Source organism: Engraulis encrasicolus, chromosome 16 (assembly GCF_034702125.1).
Source record: "Engraulis encrasicolus isolate BLACKSEA-1 chromosome 16, IST_EnEncr_1.0, whole genome shotgun sequence".
NCBI lineage: Eukaryota > Metazoa > Chordata > Actinopteri > Clupeiformes > Engraulidae > Engraulis > Engraulis encrasicolus.
The window spans coordinates 25,283,464-25,304,741 of record NC_085872.1 but is presented as its reverse complement, the minus strand read 5'-3'; the positions used below and the strand labels follow the sequence as shown (position 1 = coordinate 25,304,741).

Sequence of the window (21,278 nt, the reverse complement as noted above, 5' to 3'; positions counted from 1 at the left end):
TAACCATATAAATGAATGAAGTTTAACTCAAACCAGAGAACAGTCACGGAACACCTAAATAAAAGCAGTAGTTATTAACAACTTACAACATTCACCGATCCCCATCTTTTGTAACTTATAGGATTCATGTAACAGGTCACTTGCCCCTCAGACACCATTAGTGGAGTCGTAGGCCTATGCAATATTTGACAGTCATTTCAAATTGGTGTTAAAGTTTGGTTTTCACTTCCAAGTTGAAGTTTAGGGTCTATAGAACAATTTGAGTTCGAGTGTCAAACACACAGATAACAAAATGGCCTGCGGGGGGCGCTCTAAAATGTATAAACTGCTATAACTTTCGATTAGTTTAACCAAATTTAACATATGAGGTATGTATGGATTCAGCATTAAGAGGAGAAACGGGTGAGCTAAGTATTTCTTCACCAGATTAAAGACACACTATGTAATAAACACACTTTCAGCCCATGGATAGCAAAATTCAGGGTTTTTTAAAGATAAAGGGTGGAAATGCCCTCAAAGTTGCAATAAAACATAATTTATTGTTACAAGCTATTGTAAATAAAGCCTGGGTTATCATTCAACTTGATTTGTTCAGAATATCCCTGAAGCACAAAGATACCTAGGATACCTATACCCAAATATGGCTGCATAAAGCCTATGTGATATTTAGGACCCAGCTTGCAACTTTGAGTTTATGAATTTAGCATCATGAGTACCAGCTTTTTTCAATCAAGCCATATTCTATTAACACATAAAATCACAAAAAAGTATATCTGGAAGAAAATAAATCAATAATACACGCCTCACCCGGAAAGCACTGATGATCATCAAAGACACAAGCCACCCTGCACACAAACTGTTCAGCCTCCTGCCCTCTGGAAAGAGGTACAGGCGCCTCCGTTCCCGTACCACCAGGCTGGCGAGCAGCACAATGCACCAAGCGATCAAGATGCTGAACACTCAACCCACTCTCCCTCCACTGTCAGCCTCTAGCCAGCAAGGCCACTGACAACCCCCCCCCCCATCCCCCACCACCATATCTGCGACTGAACATTCCACCTGCACTACTATACTTGTGACTGAACTTTCAACCTGCACTAACTCAAAACATGCACACACACACACACACACACACACACACACACACACACACACACACACACACACCACACACACACACACACACACACACACACCACACACACACACACACACACACACACACACAAGCACACTGCACTTTCTGCACTAAACCCAAACATAAACACACTGACACACACTGACACACACACACACACAGACACACGAACACACACACAGACGCACACCGCACCTTCTACCTGCACTAAACACATACACACACACACACACACACACACACACACAAACACACACACACACACACACACACACACACACACACACAAACACACACACACACACACACACACACACACTGCTGCTGGTGTACTTGACTTGACAGACCTTTTTAATATTTAATATTTATTTTTCTTCAAAATGCTACTATTACCATGTCAGAACGCTATAAAGGACTTTTTTAGGAAAGCACAAAAGCACAACAATACCTCTTAATGTATGTCCTCTACAAGTCTTCTGTTGTCCAGTCTTGCACTTTAAATGTCTGTATGAGCACTGTCTATGTCCATACTGTCTTAAGTCCATGTATAAGTACTGTCTATGTCTATACAGTCTATGTCCTTACCTAGATTAGTCTATGTCTGTATGGGAAAGCAAGAAATGTAATTTCAAATTCTTTGTATGACCAGTGCATGTAAAGAAATTGACAATAAAACCTACTTGACTTGACTTGACTTGACTTGACTTAATAATAATAATAATAATAATAATAATAATAATAATAATAATAATAATAATATTAAGACTGCATTTCCGGAGAAATGGTATTAGTATGCTTTTGGCTTCTGCACACACATACACATACAGAGCTGTCGTATACACACACAGAAACATGAGGGAAAGAGATAGAGCTCTCTCTGTGTGTGTGTGTGTGTGTGTGGGTGTGGGTGTGTGTGTGTGTGGGTGCATGCATGTATGGAGATGCTTCAGGTGCCTTTCAGCAATGGGTGGGTAGGGAGAGGTAAGGGTGGGATTCGAACCTGCAACCCTCTGACAGACACCCAATACCCAGTAGGCCACTGCCACTTACTGTATAGAGTGGCCACAGCAGCATATTAGGCCACGGTTGTCCAGGTTCTACAAGGCTGCATGTGTGTGTGTGTATGAATGAAGATTCTAAAGGTGACAATTTGGCAGTCAATAGCTGAGTAATATGTGCAGCCTTTTCTCCAAAAGTTTTGCAAGTTGTCAAATTATATTGACACACAAATGGCATAACCCTGTTCTTCATGTCAAAGCTGAGATCACTTTTCTAGGCCAAATGGTTCAGTCAAAAAGTGGACATATTCAGGCCTATGCGCTGAGCTGTTCACACAATGTTTCTAAGTGAATGGGGTCACATCATAGGGATTTTAAAACTGCTTTCTCTCATTTTGAAGAGTTGGCTAATGATCATTCTTAACACAGTTTGTATTCAGAGCCAAGACCTCTCTGACAATGCCTTTACCTAGTCGAAAGGTGAAGCGGTTTATTTTATTCTATTAAAACACAGGACAGGTCACCTCTCACTCTAACTGCCACAGTTTGTGACATCATCTTGACCATTCTACCATTCATTTCAATGAGCGGGAAAACAGAGAGAAAACTGAGGAAAACGAGTCTGGTGAACGAATGAAAGGGGGTAGGCCAGCGAAAAATACACCACCGTGAGCCCTTTTCGAGCTGTTCGTTTTGGCACTCAAACCGTGTCTCTATCTCTAACGCTGCAACGATTCAAAGTCACCGTACTAATGAATGGAGGTGAATGGAAAAATGTAGAATAATAAACTGTTGATGAACAATTAGTATGCTTTCCCGCAAGCATACTTAAAAATAAACTGTCGGACAACAATTAGTACGCTTGCTGGGGGCAAGCAGAGGCCTTTGGCAAGCATAATGCATAATACTATAGGACTATTTCATACATGGAAGACACAATCATTTGCTGTTATGAAGACTCTCTGTCATCTGGGAACTGTCCATTTGTTACCAGCACAGTTGACAGGAATAAAAAACGTTCTGTCTTATTATCTGCATTTGCCAGAAATGCCTGCCAATCTGGTAACAAATGGACAGTTCCCAGATTTGGACTACCAAATATGTATTCCAACTAGAGGTGAAGTGCAGCTGTACTAGTACTTGTACAAATAGACCTGCCAGATCTTGGTGCAAGTGCATGAAGGCAGAGTTAAAGTGCACACGTCTGTGCAAGTGCACATGCAATTTCTAAGACTGACCACTGACTGTTATTGTATCTGTTCTCTGTCATAGTTATTGTAGAGTGGAGTATTGGGATAAATGTGGTCTTCTGTTTGTTTTTGAATGCCAGAAGAACTGTTGTTCCTCATAGTATATATCGTCATCATCATCATCCTTATCCTAATTATTATTATTATTATTATTATTGATTAACTTTCTTTCAGATATAAAGTTTTTTGTGAATAAAATGATGACTTGATTGAAAAAAAGCTGGTACTCATGATCCTAAATTCATAAACTCAAAGTTGCAAGTTGGGTGCTAAGTATGACATAGGCTTTATGCAGCCATATTTGTGTATAGGTCCTAAGTATCTGTGTGCTTCAGGGATTTTCTGAACAAATCAAGTTAAGTTATAACCCAGGCTTTATTTACAATAGCTTGTAACAATAAATGATGTTTCATTGCAACTTTGAGGGCATTTCCACCCTTTATCTTAAAAAAAGCCCGGATTTTGCTGCCCATTGGCTAAAAGTGTGTTTATTACATAGTGTGTCTTTAATCTGATAACCGAATACTTAGCTCACCGGGTTCTCCTCTTCATGCTGAATCCATACATACCTCATATGTTACATTTGGTTTAAATAATCAAATGTTATAGCAGTTTATATATTTTAGAGCGCCCCCCGCAGGCTATTTTGTTATCTGTATGTTTGACACTCGAACTCAAATTGTTCTATAGACCCTAAACTTCAACTTGGAAGTGAAAACCAAACTTTAACACCAATTTGAAATGACTGCACCTAATACGACCCCACTACATTGCATGATTAGGCCTATATAGTAGGCCTACATTGCATTACATTTACATAGGCTACTTCACCTGATAATGGCTTATGGTTATAATGGCATGTAACTGTTTTTGCCAGATCTTTTTATTATTATTATTATTATTATTATTATTATTATTACTATTATTATTATTAGTGTGTGTGTGTGTGTGTGTGTGTGTGTGTGTGTGTGTGTGTGTGTGTGTGTGTGTGTGTGTGTGTGTGTGTGTGTGTGTGTGTACTATATATAGGCCTGTTATGTTAGTTGTACATTGCCCAAACATTGTGTGTAACCTACACAGAGCCTGTGGAAGGCAACAGAGAGCAAGGGAATCTCAGGCAAGGGAGTGTAGACACACAGCAGATGGGTTATCACTGGGACACAGAATAAACAAACCCAAAGTCTTTCTCAATATCGCCTTCTCATTCTTACTTCAGTTTTGAGTGTCTGGCCTGTGGTAATAACCACAACCACAACCTCATAAAAATTCAGCTTTTCAATTTATAAAACCAGAGCTGTCAAGTGTGTTGTGCAGCCACGTGAAATGCAAATGTTTCAATTTGTATATCAGTTTTGATGGCCAAGATATGGATGATTTCTCTTTAAGGGAGGTTCTCCAATTGTGCTTGTTTATTTTTCTTTGAATCCATCATGCATCCTATGCCATGTTTCCATGCCTTTGGCCTGCCTCGGACCACGTAAAAGGAAATTGCCTTCACCCCATAAAGAGTACTCAAGATCATATATTTATTTGGTATTCCACAACAGAGACATGTGAACTGTCAAAATATTTGCATTCCATTTCCATCAAGGAATGAATGTTCTGTGGGTGCAACTACTGAATAGTTGTTATCTATGTTTTTCCATTATGGAAATAATGGACTATGAGGTATCTGGTGCATGTGTGAGCATGCCCCCTTCAGCAATATGAATTAACACTTCACAATAGGAAATAATGAAGACCAGTAATGAACATAACAATAACCTTGAGCACAATCTCATCAACTGATGACCAACAACCTACACAAGGGAAAAAATACAGTGATTCATTAATTTATATAATATTAAATATACTAATTTTTACACAATCCTCATTGCTTTTTTCTGTAAACATCTGTCCCTACAGAAGGAGGTCCACCAATTCTTACACCGAAATGTCAATGCACTTTGTACACAGTCCCGCTTAACAATAAAAAAAATAACTATATTATGTAAAACAATGAGAACGATAATCAAAAAAGTACATCTGCATGTTCACATTCTGTTGAGGCCGGAGAGCTGGCTGCAGGGGGCTTCTGCGTGAAGGATAGGGGGTGTGTTTGGGTCTATGCAAGTCATTTACATATTTACACATCAAAAGTAGGTGAAGTGGAGCCTAAAATAGGACCATACCATTTTGCTTGGCATTTGTGTGAACACTGACTGATTAAAACCCCCTCTCTTGACCTCCTTTTCCCTATAAACTAAGGAACAAGGTTAAACCTGTGGTGCTCAAGTCAAGGGCAATCTGGAATATGCTACAAAACATTCACAGCATCTTCGACAACATGTCTCTCTTGTGAATCTGTTGTCTGGTGATCTCAGTCAGTGTGACTCAGTCCATGTGTGCCGTGTAGGCCGGCTCCGGATCCTATGCTTGGTTTTGAATCTCCCTTTAGGCTGGAGTTCATCCTGGGCTGTGGATTTCCCAGACAGCTGGACCACTCTGATTCCCTTATCTTGATAAATTCCCTTTCTAAAAAAAGCGCTCAAGTGCACTTGTGGTCCACAGTCCAAGCAGCAGACACCCTGGCGAGAAAAATCTGAGGAGCTTGGCAGCGGTACATCTCCAAAAAATGTTGTGGATGACGGTTACTTCAACAACCGCCTACTGTTTCCTCTCCTCACAAGGTTTGGGGTTTGTGTACTGTATACACACTTGGTCAGATGGCCGAGAGGTCGTCTGGGCAGGCGCTGGCTCTCCGTGTGGCCGGGCTGGTCTTGGCCATCAGAGTGATCTGCGTACTGAAATTGTTGCCGTTGCTGGCCAGAGAGGGCTGCTGGTACTTGGTGTCGTTGTCGAGGTACCTCTGCAGGTGCCACCTCCTCCACTTCCGCTTGATCTCGGACTGTACCTGTAAATGGGGGGAGGGGGGAGGGGGAGGGGGGCGAGGTTACATGGGACAGGGGAAGAGTGAAGGGAAGGGGGTGCACAAAATTGGCAAAGGTCAAACATATGAAGAGTTTAGATGCAAAACCCCCTTAGTGCCTTTTCAGAAAATAATCTTAATACACTTTTATTGAATAGAAAATCTAAATTTCATATATTTTTAATTTTATTTATGTCATATAACTATTTATATGTATTATCAAGTAAATGAATGTAAACCAAACCAACAACGGGGTTCTCTAAAAATATAGAAGTGCAGGTCTTCAGAAATGGAGTTAGGGGGTTTTGCATCTGAACTCTTCATATACTGTACGTATATTAGTTATTGCATTTATTTGGGTTTTATGTTTCGAGTAAAATCACCGGGAGATGGCATTACCTCTCCATTCAGGAAGCAGTACAGGACGGCCACCACAAAACCCTGAGACAGAAAGAGATACTGATGAGCAGAACGGACAGCACACAAAACGATGCAGCTCTGTCGCACCAGGCATTCCTCCCTCTCAAATATTTCTGAAAAACTCAAATATTATGTCTTCTGGAGTGCAAACATCACTGAAGAGAAAGAAGTCTGTATTTGCAATATGCACCTGCATAACAAAAATTAACAAATATTTAGACTGTATTTGAGTTTATCATTTGGATTGCTTTCTACCGATAGTAACTTCAACACAAATACAGATGCAAGGTCTCAAAGAGCAATTTACACACACGCAAGTTGAGGAAAAAGTCAGATTACAGAACACACAAAAAAGCCACTACTGTACGGTATGCATGTTGTTGCAGTGAAAGGGGAAGTAATTTACCTGAAATGATCCCAGCACCAGGTCAATGACTGCCCTGACAAAACCACCCAGATGCTCAGGCATGAACGCGAATCCTAAGAAGTTGATCCCAAATAGGGGAATCAACAGCAGCGTGGATTTAGCCAGTCTCCTGTATTTGCAATAAGCAAAAAGCAAATATTTACAAACACCAACTGATATGCACGTACCGATCAGTATCATGAGAACAACAGATAACTATGGCAGGAAACACTGACGTGTGCTGGTTTGACTCATTTCTGCCAATATCTCTGCAGTTGATCTTCTGACGAAGTATTCGGATGATGCAGATGAAGAGAATAAATGTCACCTAGATAAAGCAACCACACACACTGTGTTGAAATGTTGACAAAAAATTTAGTTGCTTTTTTTCTCTCACAGTAATGAACTATTGGCTCATTCTTTGGAAACTCAGTAGTCGGAAACCCAGAGCTCCGCCTCGGGAAAGTGCAATACTGACACACAAACTCAGAGCAGTTCGGTCTACTCCGAGTTTGTGAAATATTAGTGCTTTCAGAGATTTGTATTGTCCACAATGATTGCAATAGAACGCATTTACAACGGATATCAGGAGACCGAACAACTCAGGTTTACTGACAACCGGGTTTCAAAAGAATGAACCATATGTGTTTGAAATGCACAGTTAAGCCATTGCATTACCAATATGGCCAGCAGGATAGGTACTTTGATGATCAGCCACAGCTTGTCATCGATCAAATCCCAGCACCTAGAGGAGGTGGAGTGAAGACAGTTACAGTGAGCAATTGCTGCACTGCTCTTCAATACAAAAACACTGCATAGGCTACATAAACCCTTTCTACTATACTGTAGGCTTTGTTTTTTTTAATTGGGACTGTCACCTGCACAATTACACACACTGAAATTTCTTTGAGGCGGGGGGTGGGTTCTTTGGAGGTGGGGGTGCAAATATGGTGAACTACAATGACAATGAAGTCCTATGGAGTGTAATTGATGACCGTCTTTGATGCCATAAATCACCAAGATGATCATGAGACATGATCAAATTCTTCAGTGGAAACCACCTCAAGGGTACGCTGTACCACTCTATAAATAGCCGTAGCAGTGACCTCCATGAGTGCCGGTCGTCTATCACCGCTCACAGGAAACAGCCTTGAGTCAAACTGGCTGAAATGGCATCTCCAGTGTCATCTGAACCACAGCCAATGGCTGGCTACTGTTTTGTTGAGTAAGACATGTGTGTGCTCATGGTCACAGCGCATGAATCGAAATTAAGGAAGCCCACAATCTCCCCACCCCCCACCACCACCACCACCACCATCCCCATACCCAACCAACCAGCCACCCCCCACACCCACAGCCTCCATGCTGCAAGCTCTTCTCTTGAGCATTATCGGGCCTCAGGGTTGTTCTTTTTTTCACTTCACTTTTTTTTATTACAGCCCTCTCTCCTGAGACGTGCTGAATCAAACATCAAATAACACACATACACATACACACACACGGACACACGCACACACGCACACACACACTACACAAACGAGTTCTTTGTTCTTTTGCGGAAATCGAATTTGAGCAGCTCAAGAACACACTATTTTCCAATTCCGCAAATTGTGTTTTCCGCCGCGTAGGACATCAAGGCCGGCCTTACCCGACATCATTCAGGTGAGCCTTGGTGATGCTCCAGCTGATGATGAAGACAGCGGGAACTCCTGTCCACGGTCCAGTGAGCAGAGAGACAGAGATAACATAGGCATAAGTCAACAACAACGCACAACATCTCCCCGGCCCTAGTCAAATTACCTTACACTCATAGGTACTGAACCATGAAATAGAAACCGATATATGCCTATACGACTGAGTCACGATAAGCGTTTCACCACTGTTGCCTCCAACAATCTGTAACGATGGCCCCATTCAACCATTTCCTCAGTAATGTTATAATACTATACACAGTATAACATCAAAATGCCACCTACCCCAGCCAATGACAATGTACCACCAGAAGTATTTCCTCTCGGAGAAGAATGAGACTGCCAGAAGAGCGTGCAGGTATAGTCCTTCCACCAGCAGCCAAAAGTAACTGGCCATGGCTCCGTACTGGAAGAACACCATGGCAACCTTGCACCCAGCCTGTTTCAGAGAGATACAACAAGTGGTGACCATGTATCTAACAAAAAAACAACATATTTTTTTTAAATACATTCTGGGCCACTCATGTACAGCCCCAAGGGAAATAAGGTAGCCACACTATGTTCATATAATCAGTATAAAATCTAATAAAGATCTGGGTAATGTCTACTGTTGCTATGTCAACATAATTTTGTTGCTTGGTTTGATTTAGGTATTGGATATCTGTGTTGTTTTTAAGTGATGTATGGTTTTCTTTAATAGTTTGGAAAGGAAGATCCAAAGAGCAAACATTCCTTGAACTGTTGACATTGGGCACTTGAGTCAATAATACACATCGCAATCATTGGGCTATTGAGGTCAGGAGCATAAAGCATTTCCGGAGCCAATAGGGTAAATCCTTCATATGCTTCAAAAGTAGAAATGGTAAGCCTAATGTTTTCATCCACAGGATCAGCCTGTGTACATTTCCTACAAACAGATCATCACAAATAACCATTGACTTCAGACTGAAAACTTTTAGCAAGAGAAGAACGCTTACATTCAATTCCCATTGAAACAACAAATATTCATGTAAAACTAACCCCTGCCTGGACGGGGCACAAGGGTCACCTCTGGGTCAACCAGAAGGGCGCAGTATAGGACGTGACCAGGACCTGAGCATCATTCTCTAATGCCTCTTTTCCACTGCCGGTTTTCTGGTAGGCCTACAGCTCGACTCAGCCGCAGCTTTTTGCTTTTCGATTGAGCTGTGTCGTGCCTATTTGAAAAGTGGCCGCCGAGTCGCGCTGTGTCGAGCTGTTAGCCTACCAGAAAGTGGAAAAGAAGCATAATAGGACAGCACCTTGCCATTGATCTGGAAGGTAAAGTAGCTGGGTGGCTTGGCCATCAGTCGACTCGAGGGACATTATGGCCCTTCCCTTGGCAGGCAGCTGCAGCAGCTTTCTCCATTAGCTAGGCATCATTTATGGACAAGACTAAACACCACCCACACGGCCCCCAGCCCCTCCTGATGGGGGGACCTATGGATTTAAAATGTGAAAGGGTGCCTCTTCAAGGTCAGCTTTGCGAGCACTACACAAACCCCAGCGCCGCTTGCTCAATATTCTTAAGTGTTTAACAAACATCAAAACTGCCCGTATCCGGATGTGTGCTTGTGCGTGTGTGCGTGTGTGCTTCTATGCGTGTGTGTGTGTGTGTGTGTGTGATTAGTAAACCTCTCTTAAGAGGCACTGCGGTCTTGACAAACACAGCTACACCCTCCAAACACGAGCTCTTTAAAGCTTCACTTTGACATGTTCCACACACACAGTGAAATGAGGAGTACTTACACACACAGGTGGGCTTGCTAGATGAACTATGTAAGAATGAACTAGACTGAATACTGAAGATTACCTGAGGTTTAATCGCAAAATGTTTAATTGTTAAACAAGAGATTTCTGATATCTCTTAAATGTTGATGATAGATAGGCACAACAAACAAAACATGACGCACAAAGACACTCCTATTCCCGTCTAAAGGGCATAAGTGTGCGTGTGCGTTTGTGTGTGTGTGTGTGTGTGTGTGTGTGTGTGTTTGTGTGCGTGTGTGTGTGTGCGTGTGCGTGTGTGTGTGTGTGCGCGTGTGTGGACTCACTTACTGATTCAGAATAGCAGCCTTCGTCATCTGTGCCATACAGTACCATATCCTTCACAAGGATCGTCACTGCTTTCAGGATGAAGGACATGAACAGGTGAATGTGGATGTAGTTTCGTGTGCAATGTAGTTTCCTGAGTAAGAAAAGAAATGGAGAATTGACCCACTTACATATAGTTATCGAGATCATATTGCCTATATTCTTAATTTCATTGCCACTGTTAATCTAGTTTGGTCATGGAGTGGTTCCATTTGTAGGTGAAACTACAATAATTTGGTTCTGAGGACCGAAATCCTCACACGTGGTAAACCAAAAATGTAGGGGTTATTAGTTATTACATTAATGTAGGTGAAGTCACATTAATGGAAGTGAAATTTTGGTTGCCAAGTATAAAATTATTACACAGAGTTCCAAATATGTAATGTCTTATTACATTATTGGATGTGAGGAGTAAAAGTGTAATAAATGTCGCATGAGAAGTAGGCTAAACTACTCACGCTGGGGAATCAAAAAAGTAAGTAGAACTGTGCAAAGAATTAATTCTACGCACAGGGCACCAATAATGTAGGTGAAACTACAACAATTTGGTTTGAGGACTGAGGTCCTCATGCGTTGTACCAACATTTTTGGGGTGCACCACGTGAGGACCTCAGTCCTCAAACCAAATTATTGTAGTTTCACCTACACATCGCTGCCAAGGTAGCACTTTGAGGTAGCACAGTCATTTTTTTCCCTACAAATGTTTGGTCTGGTTTGGTCTGGTCTCAATCAGACTAAAATACTGTAAAAGGGATGTTATTTATTCTCAAACCTTTTGGTGCACACGGACGGTAGACAATTGAGATGAAGGCTAGTCCACTTCAAAAGAGCACTCAAATATGTTTTTTTTATTGTGGGTGCGTTATAAATGACTAATGTTTCAACACAGTGTGTTTTATTTATCAAACCATATGACTTTGAAGAAGACATGCTTTGTCGAAACGTTTTTATATTTACGTCATTATATTTACCCCTCAATAATGTAACAAAAAAAGTACTTGAGTGCTCGAGTCATTATTGGCCAGGTCTTTTTTATGTGGACCAGCTTGATCTCAACAGATATAAAAATTCTGTCTTTCTGCTGGAACACCAAGAGTCCTTTCTGACATGACCACATGTTGCTGGCCCTTTACCAGGCCTGTACCGGGCCTGCACTGGGCCTGCACCGGGCCTATACCGGGCCTGCTGCCTCATCACAGCCCAGGGTTAATTCAATTGAAATGATATGTTATGTCAACATTGGGGAATGTTGAAGTCAAATGCCAAAGTCAATAATGTGACAGTCACAGCGTAATAAGAAAAACACAGACCTAAAATGTGGATATTGTGTTGTTTAAAGGTGGACTGTAATATTTTTAGCCGTTGCTTTCCAGAATTCATGCTGTCCTTTCACAAATGAACACTTTGGTCATACTGAATATTGGTTTAATATTTAGTAAGTAAATATTCATGAAAAGATCAAATTTGGTAATAGGCAGCACAGCTTCAACGAGCCAAACAGTTAATGGACACCAGCCTACTACAGTACACAGTGCACCTTAACCGATCGTAGCCTGGAGCGACATATACAGTATATAGTGAATACTATGGAACGCCAAATGAGCCACGCTTAATTAAATAAATACAACAATAAATAATTAATTACATATGTCATTAATTAATTTAAAGTAGAATTAAATAATTAAAATTGGCATTAAATATATAATTTATGAATTAAATGGCAATTTATATAATGTAATGTTAAATATTTCTTTCGCAATTCAATTAATTATTTAATTAATTTATTTAATTATTTCATGTTACGTGTGTTTCAGCACATCATTAATTAAATCAATCTGTCAATCTCACCCATCAAAGTCAGTGGGCGGAACCACTTACGTAAACGGGCGGGACTAGTGCCAATCTGGTGTTATCGACTACTTTGGTCTGAAGTGTAACACACCTCCTACATGACATGAATGGATCAAGGAGGAAAGCTGCTTCTATTCGAAATATGACCAAAAAGGGTTGTGAGTGATTGGGACTGTAGCACTGTCAACATTTCAAGTGAAAGGCTTAGAGTTTTATCTTTAGGAAAATGTATTCGTAAAATTAGCTTGTTGGCCATGAAGTTTTAAAAGGAGTGGATGCATGTTGTCGAGACGTTGAGGATGACAGCTGCCTCCAAGTTCTTCTTGGCTTCCTCGCGGTCTATCCACTATAAGGGCTCCGGGAACCAAATCTCCTTCATCATCGTGTTAGTTGTTTGACACACTTTCTCACAGGTAATGTAGACAATTTTGAAATGCATTTGCCGTTATGTAACCTGACAAAACGTTGGAACTAGCCGGCTACGTGGTCTCATTTTCACCGTGGTAATGCTAGTTGCATTTGTCATAAGTAGCAGTCAGAGTGACCGCAGACAACGAGTCATTTGTTGGCAAAACAAAGTAGATGGTATGCTAAGAAACATTACCAACGTTGTTCAATAACAATGTTGGCGGACGCTCCCGTTTTTGAATGGGGTCGAGACGTCAACCAGCCAGTTACTCTTCTAGGAGGGTGCTAGTGCTAGAAAAATAGCATTAGCAGGCATCACTACACAACAAATTACCAGTTACTTATCACACCATAGAAAACAAGCAAGTATGAAGTGATTAGTTTGCGAATTCAAGGTGGATAGCTTGGTCACTAGCAAATGGTATGAATGTCAAGAGTACATTAAAGGTAGAGTACCTCCCAGTGCTTGGCTTACTACGGTAGTTCAACTTCAGAACATTCTGGGACTAGATCTGTCCAGTTATGTTCATGAGCGGTCCGAGACTATTTTTGCTCTCTTGAATATGTATGAATTCTGTATTGTCACGTAATGCAGTTATAGAAGTTGAACTGATTTGGTATGTTAAGCACGTTTTAAAAATGTTGCATGTTGTCTTTGTAGGGCAGTAGGCCTACTGTTGTTATCAATGTCATAGTATTCCACAATGTAACCTATAGAGTAGCCTCAATTATTGTTTTATGTACAGTACTTAATGTGTTTATGTCTGTCGTGTAAATTATAAAGTGCTATAGCGTTCCTCACTCTCTCACTCACACACACACACTGGTTTTCTTCAGAACATTGTGGACGATGAATAGAAGTAATCTGTTGTAAGATCTGCTGTACCCATGATGTAGTCCCACATCTGTATCACACTGTATTTTCAGAAATAAAAAGGGGGATACTGTGACCAAACCGGCCTGATGTCCATACAGACTAGCCCTACACAAGACAACGTCTGTCACATTGGTGCCATGACCGAGTTGGACCTTCGCACAACCGAGATCATTCTGGACATCATCTGCGTTGTGGTATTATACAGTATATTGCGTATATTGCATCCATGTATGGAAATGGTAAAATATGTAACCCACTTGTACTATCTTGTGGTACAATCAAACCTTATTTGACTAATCAAGTGTTGAAGTGATACTGTCTAGCGATTTTAAGATTTATTCTGTAGAGCTTTCTTTTAGATTACTATTTTATCTTAACCCCTCCACCTTTCCTTTTTTTTAATTCTTTATCTGTTAAATGTTTTGTGTGTGTGGGTGTGAGAAGTGTACCACCCACTGCAAAACAATTGACAATACTTGGACATAAGGCTACTACTACTACTACTACTGTGCTATTTTTGGAAATAAGCTCATATTACACCTCCCTGGCTGTGAGTTAAATGATTGAGGTTTACCTTTCTTTAGCCGCCAGCTGGTCTCATAGGATTCAATGTTTATCACTAGCATGGAGCATGGAGGTAGTATTTGCACAGCCATACTCTGAAAACGATTGAAAGTACAGGAGGAAGGTAAACCTCGACCATTTAACTCAAGGGGAGGCGTAATATGAGCTTATTTCCACAAATGGCACAGTATCAATTTAGCTGAGGTTGCAAGCTTGCACTGACCATGGATCATCTGACTTTATGTGTATTATTTATGCAGATAATCAACAAAGCCTGACTGCCCACAACACCTGGATCAGAGAGCCAGTCCAATGAAATCTGTCAAGAAAACCGCAGATAAACAAGGCCTGTATCATCATTGTAGTCTAGTACTACACTTTTATTATACACGAAGACAGAACATGACATGCTTGTATCATTGCAAAAAACAAAAACCTAACTATACAATCAGTCATGCACTCTCAGACGCACTCACTTACTATACAACTCACCACACACATGTTATCCATTACAATGTGTTCATTCAGCTCTAACATACCCACATTTTTAATTTAAAAAACCCTCAAATCTCAAGAACCTGAATGCAGCGTATATGTGTCTCCAGGCTACAATGGGTTAAAGCGCTGGAGGCCAGAAGGAAAGTAGAGTGATTACACTCATTCTCAAACTGGGCGCAATGTGGACAGTATTCCAAATGCGCCTTTAAATAATATTGGTTTGTGGGTTTTGTGTTATTTATTGGGTCAGAGGTGGGCCCCAAGGTTCAGTTACACCATTAGGTGTAAGTGATCACCATTCTTTGTTACACCAGGATTTTCCTAAATGTATGTATATTCCAGTTCAGTCTTGTTTATATAATTCTGCACAACTTGGTTTATCTTTCTTCCCATGTTTAACTGCAGTCAACCTGCCATCCAAGCCGAGGCCAAACACATCATAGCACTGAGGTGGTCAACCAAGGTTGCAGATAGGGATGAGTTCCACGGCATGTCCACCAAGACCAGAGGAGGCTGCTGCGGACAGCTCCCCTGCGAGAAACCTTGCTACGCCCAGTATAGGCACACAACTTTAATTTCACTTCATGTTTTAGTATTTCTATTCATGCAATCTATAAATCCTTTAAATCTTGCAATTGATGTAGACTTGTAAGCCATCTTTAAGCAACTAATACGTTATTCTAACCTCTTCACATTGATACACATTTTGTGCACTTCAGATCAATTTCCTGTATTTTGTTCTTGCTCTTTCCCTGCAGAAACACAATTGAACAGATTTAATAAATGTTCGTCTTTGTCAATAATTGTATCTTCTTTTCAGCATGAACTGCGCCAAGTTAACTTTCTAGTCAAAGTATCTATTGGAGGCATACATAACAAGAGGAAGACTAGCCATCAATAATTACAATATTTACAAGCAGTGAAAGAGGCACGGACTATCCAAATATGCCACATATTTGTTACAGTGAAGAAGTTGTGATGCTGTAAATGTTTACTCCATCTACAGGCTGCTATAGACTGTTAGTTTTCCACAAAGAAGCCTAGAGTCGAGACCTTTGTTCAATCTTCTGACATGCTCTTACTCTTGACAAATGGGTACTATATCAGCTTTATTACTTTATTGAATCCTAAAATTGTCCAGCCCGTATGAATTGGCCGTTGTATCTTGGAGTAAATAAGCTACTATCCAGATTTAAAGATCAATGTGAGCTGAAAGAATTTTTTCATCCCTGCGCAAGAGGCCAGGAAGGTTTGTCAAAGGTTGGAGTAAGTCTCTTTTTTTTCGCGACTAATCGTGACTAGATATATCGATTAGTCCAGTGTTTCTTAACAGGGGTGCCGGGGCACCCTGGGGTGCCGCAGAAAAGTGGCTGATAAATAAATTATGTAATATAAGATATATTTGTCTAAATTGATAAGTTAATGATAGTCGGTGGAATCTTCCATCTGCCATTTACGCACAATAAAGTAAATTTAGGTCACCCCAGTAAGCTGCAACTTCAAACGTAGGTCGTGTGACCAAATGTGTTACTTTTCTAAGCTTGTGTGGTATCGGATGCGATTCCATGTTACGGCTTGTTGGTTTGGGGTGCCTTGAAATTTTTCATGAATTGGAAGGGTGCCTCGTCTAAAAAAAGGCTGAGAAACACTGGATTAGTCGACTATTAAAATGATCGTTAGTTGCAGCCCTAGTACGTTCTATGAATACCATCAATACAATATAGCTGGTATGCTACAACTGCTGATTGCCCCTGTAGGGCCTAGGGGCCTACAGTATTTTCACTTTGATAAACCCTTAACTGTCACTGTAAGGGTTAGATAATCATTATTGGTCAACTGTTAATCAATTGAGACATCTATTGTAATATTATAATAAAAATAATACCTTGGTTTGATATAGCGCCTTTCAAGGATGGATAAGTGTTTCGGTCACAGAGTCGGAGAGTGAGGGCAGAAGTCTGGAGATATTCTCGAGATAGAAAAAGGCAGATTTGGGAATGTTTTTGATGTGAGACTGGAATGAGAGGGAAGGGTCAAGTAATTATGTGTAACAATTTTGAGTAACAGTGTCTACCAAAGGGAGTGTGTCTATGTTCCCACAGCCCGTCCCACAGCACAAACATTCAAAACAAAAAACAAAAAAAATGGAGGGGGGGGGTAGGATAGACTGAATTGTCCCGCAGGCCAATGGTACTGTTCCACCCTAAAACCTTTCCTTAACCTCATTGAAATCGTGCCTAACAGTCAGTTAACACCAGCCATACCTACTGTACCTCTAAACCACGATGTAATGACCTCTAACCATGCTCTACTCATAATAGTAGAGATGGACTTAACTAAACCACAACCAGGGTGGAATCATGCTTAAACCCACGTCAGTACACAATAACAATACAATACAAGATAACCTCTGTGGAAGCTATATGGGACTAATGGGATGTGGGAGCATAGGGCCGACCCCATGTCACATGTACATTTAGAAGTTACTACTTTGTGGCCATGGTATGTCAGAAACGTCAAAGTAACATGATGCATCTGAAGTTGGTTTTGTTGCTGTTCCTGTCAGCATTCTGCCGTGGTCTGCGGGGCATTCTCGTGCAGTCACTTCTTTGGTAGGTGCGCGGCTTTGCCATCAGTTCATCCGTCCCAGTCCCATCTTCACTGTAAAAAGAAGAAAAAAGCTTTTGGTCAAGAAAACCAATGGAAGCAGTAGCAGCTAGCGAAAGAGAGACGGGCAGTAATCAGTTGCCTGGAATAGACGTACTGTACACGTTACAAAGTGTGTGCTACAATGTTACCTAATGTTACCCAAGCTATAGGCCCTAGTATGTTCACACACATTGCTACAGTGAAGTCAGATTGTTTCGACGAAGCAACTACGGTAGTTCTACATCTGCATGCACAGATTTTTCAAGGATGGCTGGGCTGGGGCACTCATGGCTATCCACTTGCACGTCAAATGCACACGTCTCATCCTTGCTCAACAACATATCACATCATGGGCTTTTAGTGAAAAAACAAAAAACAGATGAATATACTACCTGCCATAGCCCATAATATTATATCTCAACAGTTGCACAACCACTATCTGAGTACACAGTAAGCTAGCTGGTAGACAGCTGCTTGCTAAGGTTAGCCATTCCGTTCAAATTGAACTTGCGTAACCTAGGTCAAAACATTAACCATGTGTAAATTTACACATTTTTATAAAAATGGATTTACCAGTTGAGATGTTGATCACGGTGAATGAATGCTGGCGGGTCACCTTTTACCTCACCGACCTGGGTGATTCACGTTAATACCTACACAGGAACGTCCGACAAAATGTTTCCTATGATCAGCTCTACGCTCGATCTGTTTTGACTTGATAGGCAGTGCAACCAATCAGAGTTTAGGATACGCCCACAGACTTTGATGGGTGAGTTTGACAGATACAATTATTTCATAATGTGCTGAAACACGCGGGCCATGAAATAATTAAATGAATATAATTCAATAATTACTTAATGGTAAAAGGAGTACTTAAAATACTTTTCTACTTTAAATAAATTAATGACACATTTAATGAATTATTTGTTGGCATATTTATTTAATTAAGCGTGGCTCATTTAGCGTTCCATAGAATACACCCCTCACAGTTTTGCAGGTTTTTGAGTATATCTTTTCATAGGAAAGCATTACAGAAATGTAACTTTGACACAATGATTAGTGACCTTTTAACAACATATTTAACCGCTTAAATTTCTTGTTCACTCAGAAAAAAACAAAATACAGCCATTAATGTCTGAACATGTACTCACAAAAGTGAGTACACTCCAGATTAAAATCCGGTAGAGAAGGGGCTATGTTGGCTCGACTCGTCTCGAAATGAAACGAAATGAAAAGGGATGACAAGGGAGGTCATCAGTGTGCGTTTCAACCTTTCTTTGCATTGAACTTTTAAATTTTGAGTCTGCATCTGGTTTAAATAGATTAGTGTGAGATTTGAATGCAATCCTATGGAGAATATCATGATCTGCTTCAGTGGTCACAGTGCATGTTGACATGCATGTTTCTTTTAGGTGCATTTCAGATTGCCAATGTTGACAGCATTCATGCATCCCCAAACCATGTCAGTCCTACTACCATGCTTGGCTATTGAGAGGATACACCTTTTTTGTAAAACTCACTTGTTTACCACCACACATGCTTGACACCATCGAAAGCAAATTTTTTTATCTTGGTCTCTTCAGATCACACGACATGGTTCCAGTGATTCATATCCTTGGTCTGTTCATCTCTCTTGAGACCAAGATAAACAAATTTTCTTTAGATGGTGTCAAGCATGTGTGGTGGTAAACAAGTGAGTTTTACAAAAAAGGTGCATCCTCTCAATAGCCAAGCATGGTAGTGGGACTGACATGGTTTGGGGATGCATGCATGCTGTCAACATTGGCAATCTGAAATACACCTAAAAGAAACATGCATGTCAACATGCACTGTGACTACTGAAGCAGATATTGATATTCTCCATAGGATTGCATTCAAATCTCACACTAATCTATTTAAGCCAGATGCAGACTCAAAATTTAAAAGTTCAATGCAAAGAAAGGTTGAAACGCACACTGATGACCAGAACTGTCATCCCTTTTCATTTCGTTTCATTTCGAGACGATTCGAGCCAACATAGCCCCTTCTCTACCGGATTTTAATCTGGGGTGTACTCACTTTTGTGAGTACATGTTCAAACATTAATAGCGGCATTTTGTTTTTTTCTGAGTGAACAAGAAATTTAAGCGGTTAAATATGTTGTTAAAAGGTCACTAATCATTGTGTCAAAGTGAAATTTCTGTAATGCTTTCCTATGAAAAGATATACTCACAAATCTGCAAAACTGTGAGGGGTGTATTCACTTTCGTGATATACTGTACGCTGCATTCAGGCTTTTGAGATTTGAGGGATTTTATTAAAATGTGGGTATATTACAGCTGAATGAACACATGCTAATGCAAAATGAGGGTCCTAGCTTTTTAAATGCAACTTATTTCATGTTTGATGTGCTTCGGAGGTTGAGATAACTAGGTTTTAATGGGCACCTTTTTCCCAAAAAGGGCTTAGGCTAAAATGGGTTAAAGGATATAATCTGATTGATAAAGACAACCGACATCAAACCAATGCTTGGTCTTGGTCCTCTTGCAGGGTTGTGCAGCTTTGCGCTGAACTTTCAGATCAACCAAATGTTCTGTGCCAGTGATTTACACTGTCCGGCCAAGCTGGATATGACACAACTGTTTTTGTGTTAGTGGATCCTGTCTAAACACAATCTCAGAGCTCAGAGCATCCCATTTTCGCCAGTTAAAAACCTGCCCCTTACTGAACTCTGTCATTTGTAAGTAAAGCTATTGCGGTCTTGTACAATGTAAACATGTCATTCCCTTTATTTACTAACGCATGGACACACATACACACACTTTTAATGCAGTGAAGAAGACATTATAACACACGTACAACGTACACGAGAGCGCAAGAGAGACACACAGAGAGACAGACAGAGAGAGAGAGAGAGAGAGAGAGAGAGAGAGGGAGAGAGAGAGAGAGAGAGAACGAAATCACTCCCACCCACAGACACAGAAGTCGAAGGCAACAAAAAAAAGGGAAGAAAAAAACGCCTGCATGGTTGCAGCATGACAGTTTGTGTACTGCTTTTAAAAGCTCATAAAGGAAGCGAGCGACGCTACTTGAAGCAAGATTAACAACCCATGCTACTCTCTGCCTCTCCATGCGCTCCAGCTGCCTGCTCTCCCTGAGGAGGGATGGTGGTAGTGTTGCCAGATTGGGCGGTTAACCGCCAAATTGGGCTACTTGGGATGGCTGTCTGTGGGCAAAAATGGAAAAAATTGGCCATTTTTCTGCAGATTTATGACCATAGAAATCAATGCAATTTGTTGAAATCGGGTGGAATTTATCGCATGTTGGCGTTTTTTGAGAACCTTTTAGGCGGGACTTGATCAGACACATCTGGCAACACTGGATGGTGGGGACCCTGTGAAGTACAGCCCTCTCCAACATACAGTGCTCCCCACACAACATTGGTTAGTCAAGGTGGGTACCGTAGGAGGGTGGAGAGCGGGTATCACAGACATGTGACTTGTCATGATCGGAAAGGGCTTCATGATGT

At 40.8% G+C, this 21,278-nt stretch overlaps 1 protein-coding gene and 1 long non-coding RNA gene across 2 annotated transcripts in view; one reads left to right on the top strand and one right to left on the bottom strand.

Annotated features, from left to right (window-relative positions):
• Positions 1-4,504: 4,504 nt before the first annotated feature.
• vipr1a (vasoactive intestinal peptide receptor 1a) overlaps positions 4,505-21,278 on the bottom strand; it is a 35,868-nt gene continuing 19,094 nt past the window's right edge. The window contains exons 6-13 of the mRNA XM_063219090.1: positions 10,888-11,017; positions 9,097-9,250; positions 8,769-8,829; positions 7,799-7,865; positions 7,357-7,448; positions 7,121-7,250; positions 6,694-6,735; positions 4,505-6,279 (exon numbers count right to left, since the gene is read on the bottom strand). Coding sequence (XP_063075160.1) covers positions 6,088-6,279; positions 6,694-6,735; positions 7,121-7,250; positions 7,357-7,448; positions 7,799-7,865; positions 8,769-8,829; positions 9,097-9,250; positions 10,888-11,017 — 868 coding nt within the window. The 3' untranslated portion in view covers positions 4,505-6,087. The remainder of the gene's footprint in view (positions 6,280-6,693; positions 6,736-7,120; positions 7,251-7,356; positions 7,449-7,798; positions 7,866-8,768; positions 8,830-9,096; positions 9,251-10,887; positions 11,018-21,278) is intronic.
• Positions 12,826-15,924, top strand: LOC134465437 (uncharacterized). Its single transcript, XR_010038156.1, has 3 exons — positions 12,826-13,187; positions 14,110-14,253; positions 14,884-15,924. It is a non-coding gene; the product is annotated as an uncharacterized LOC134465437 (long non-coding RNA).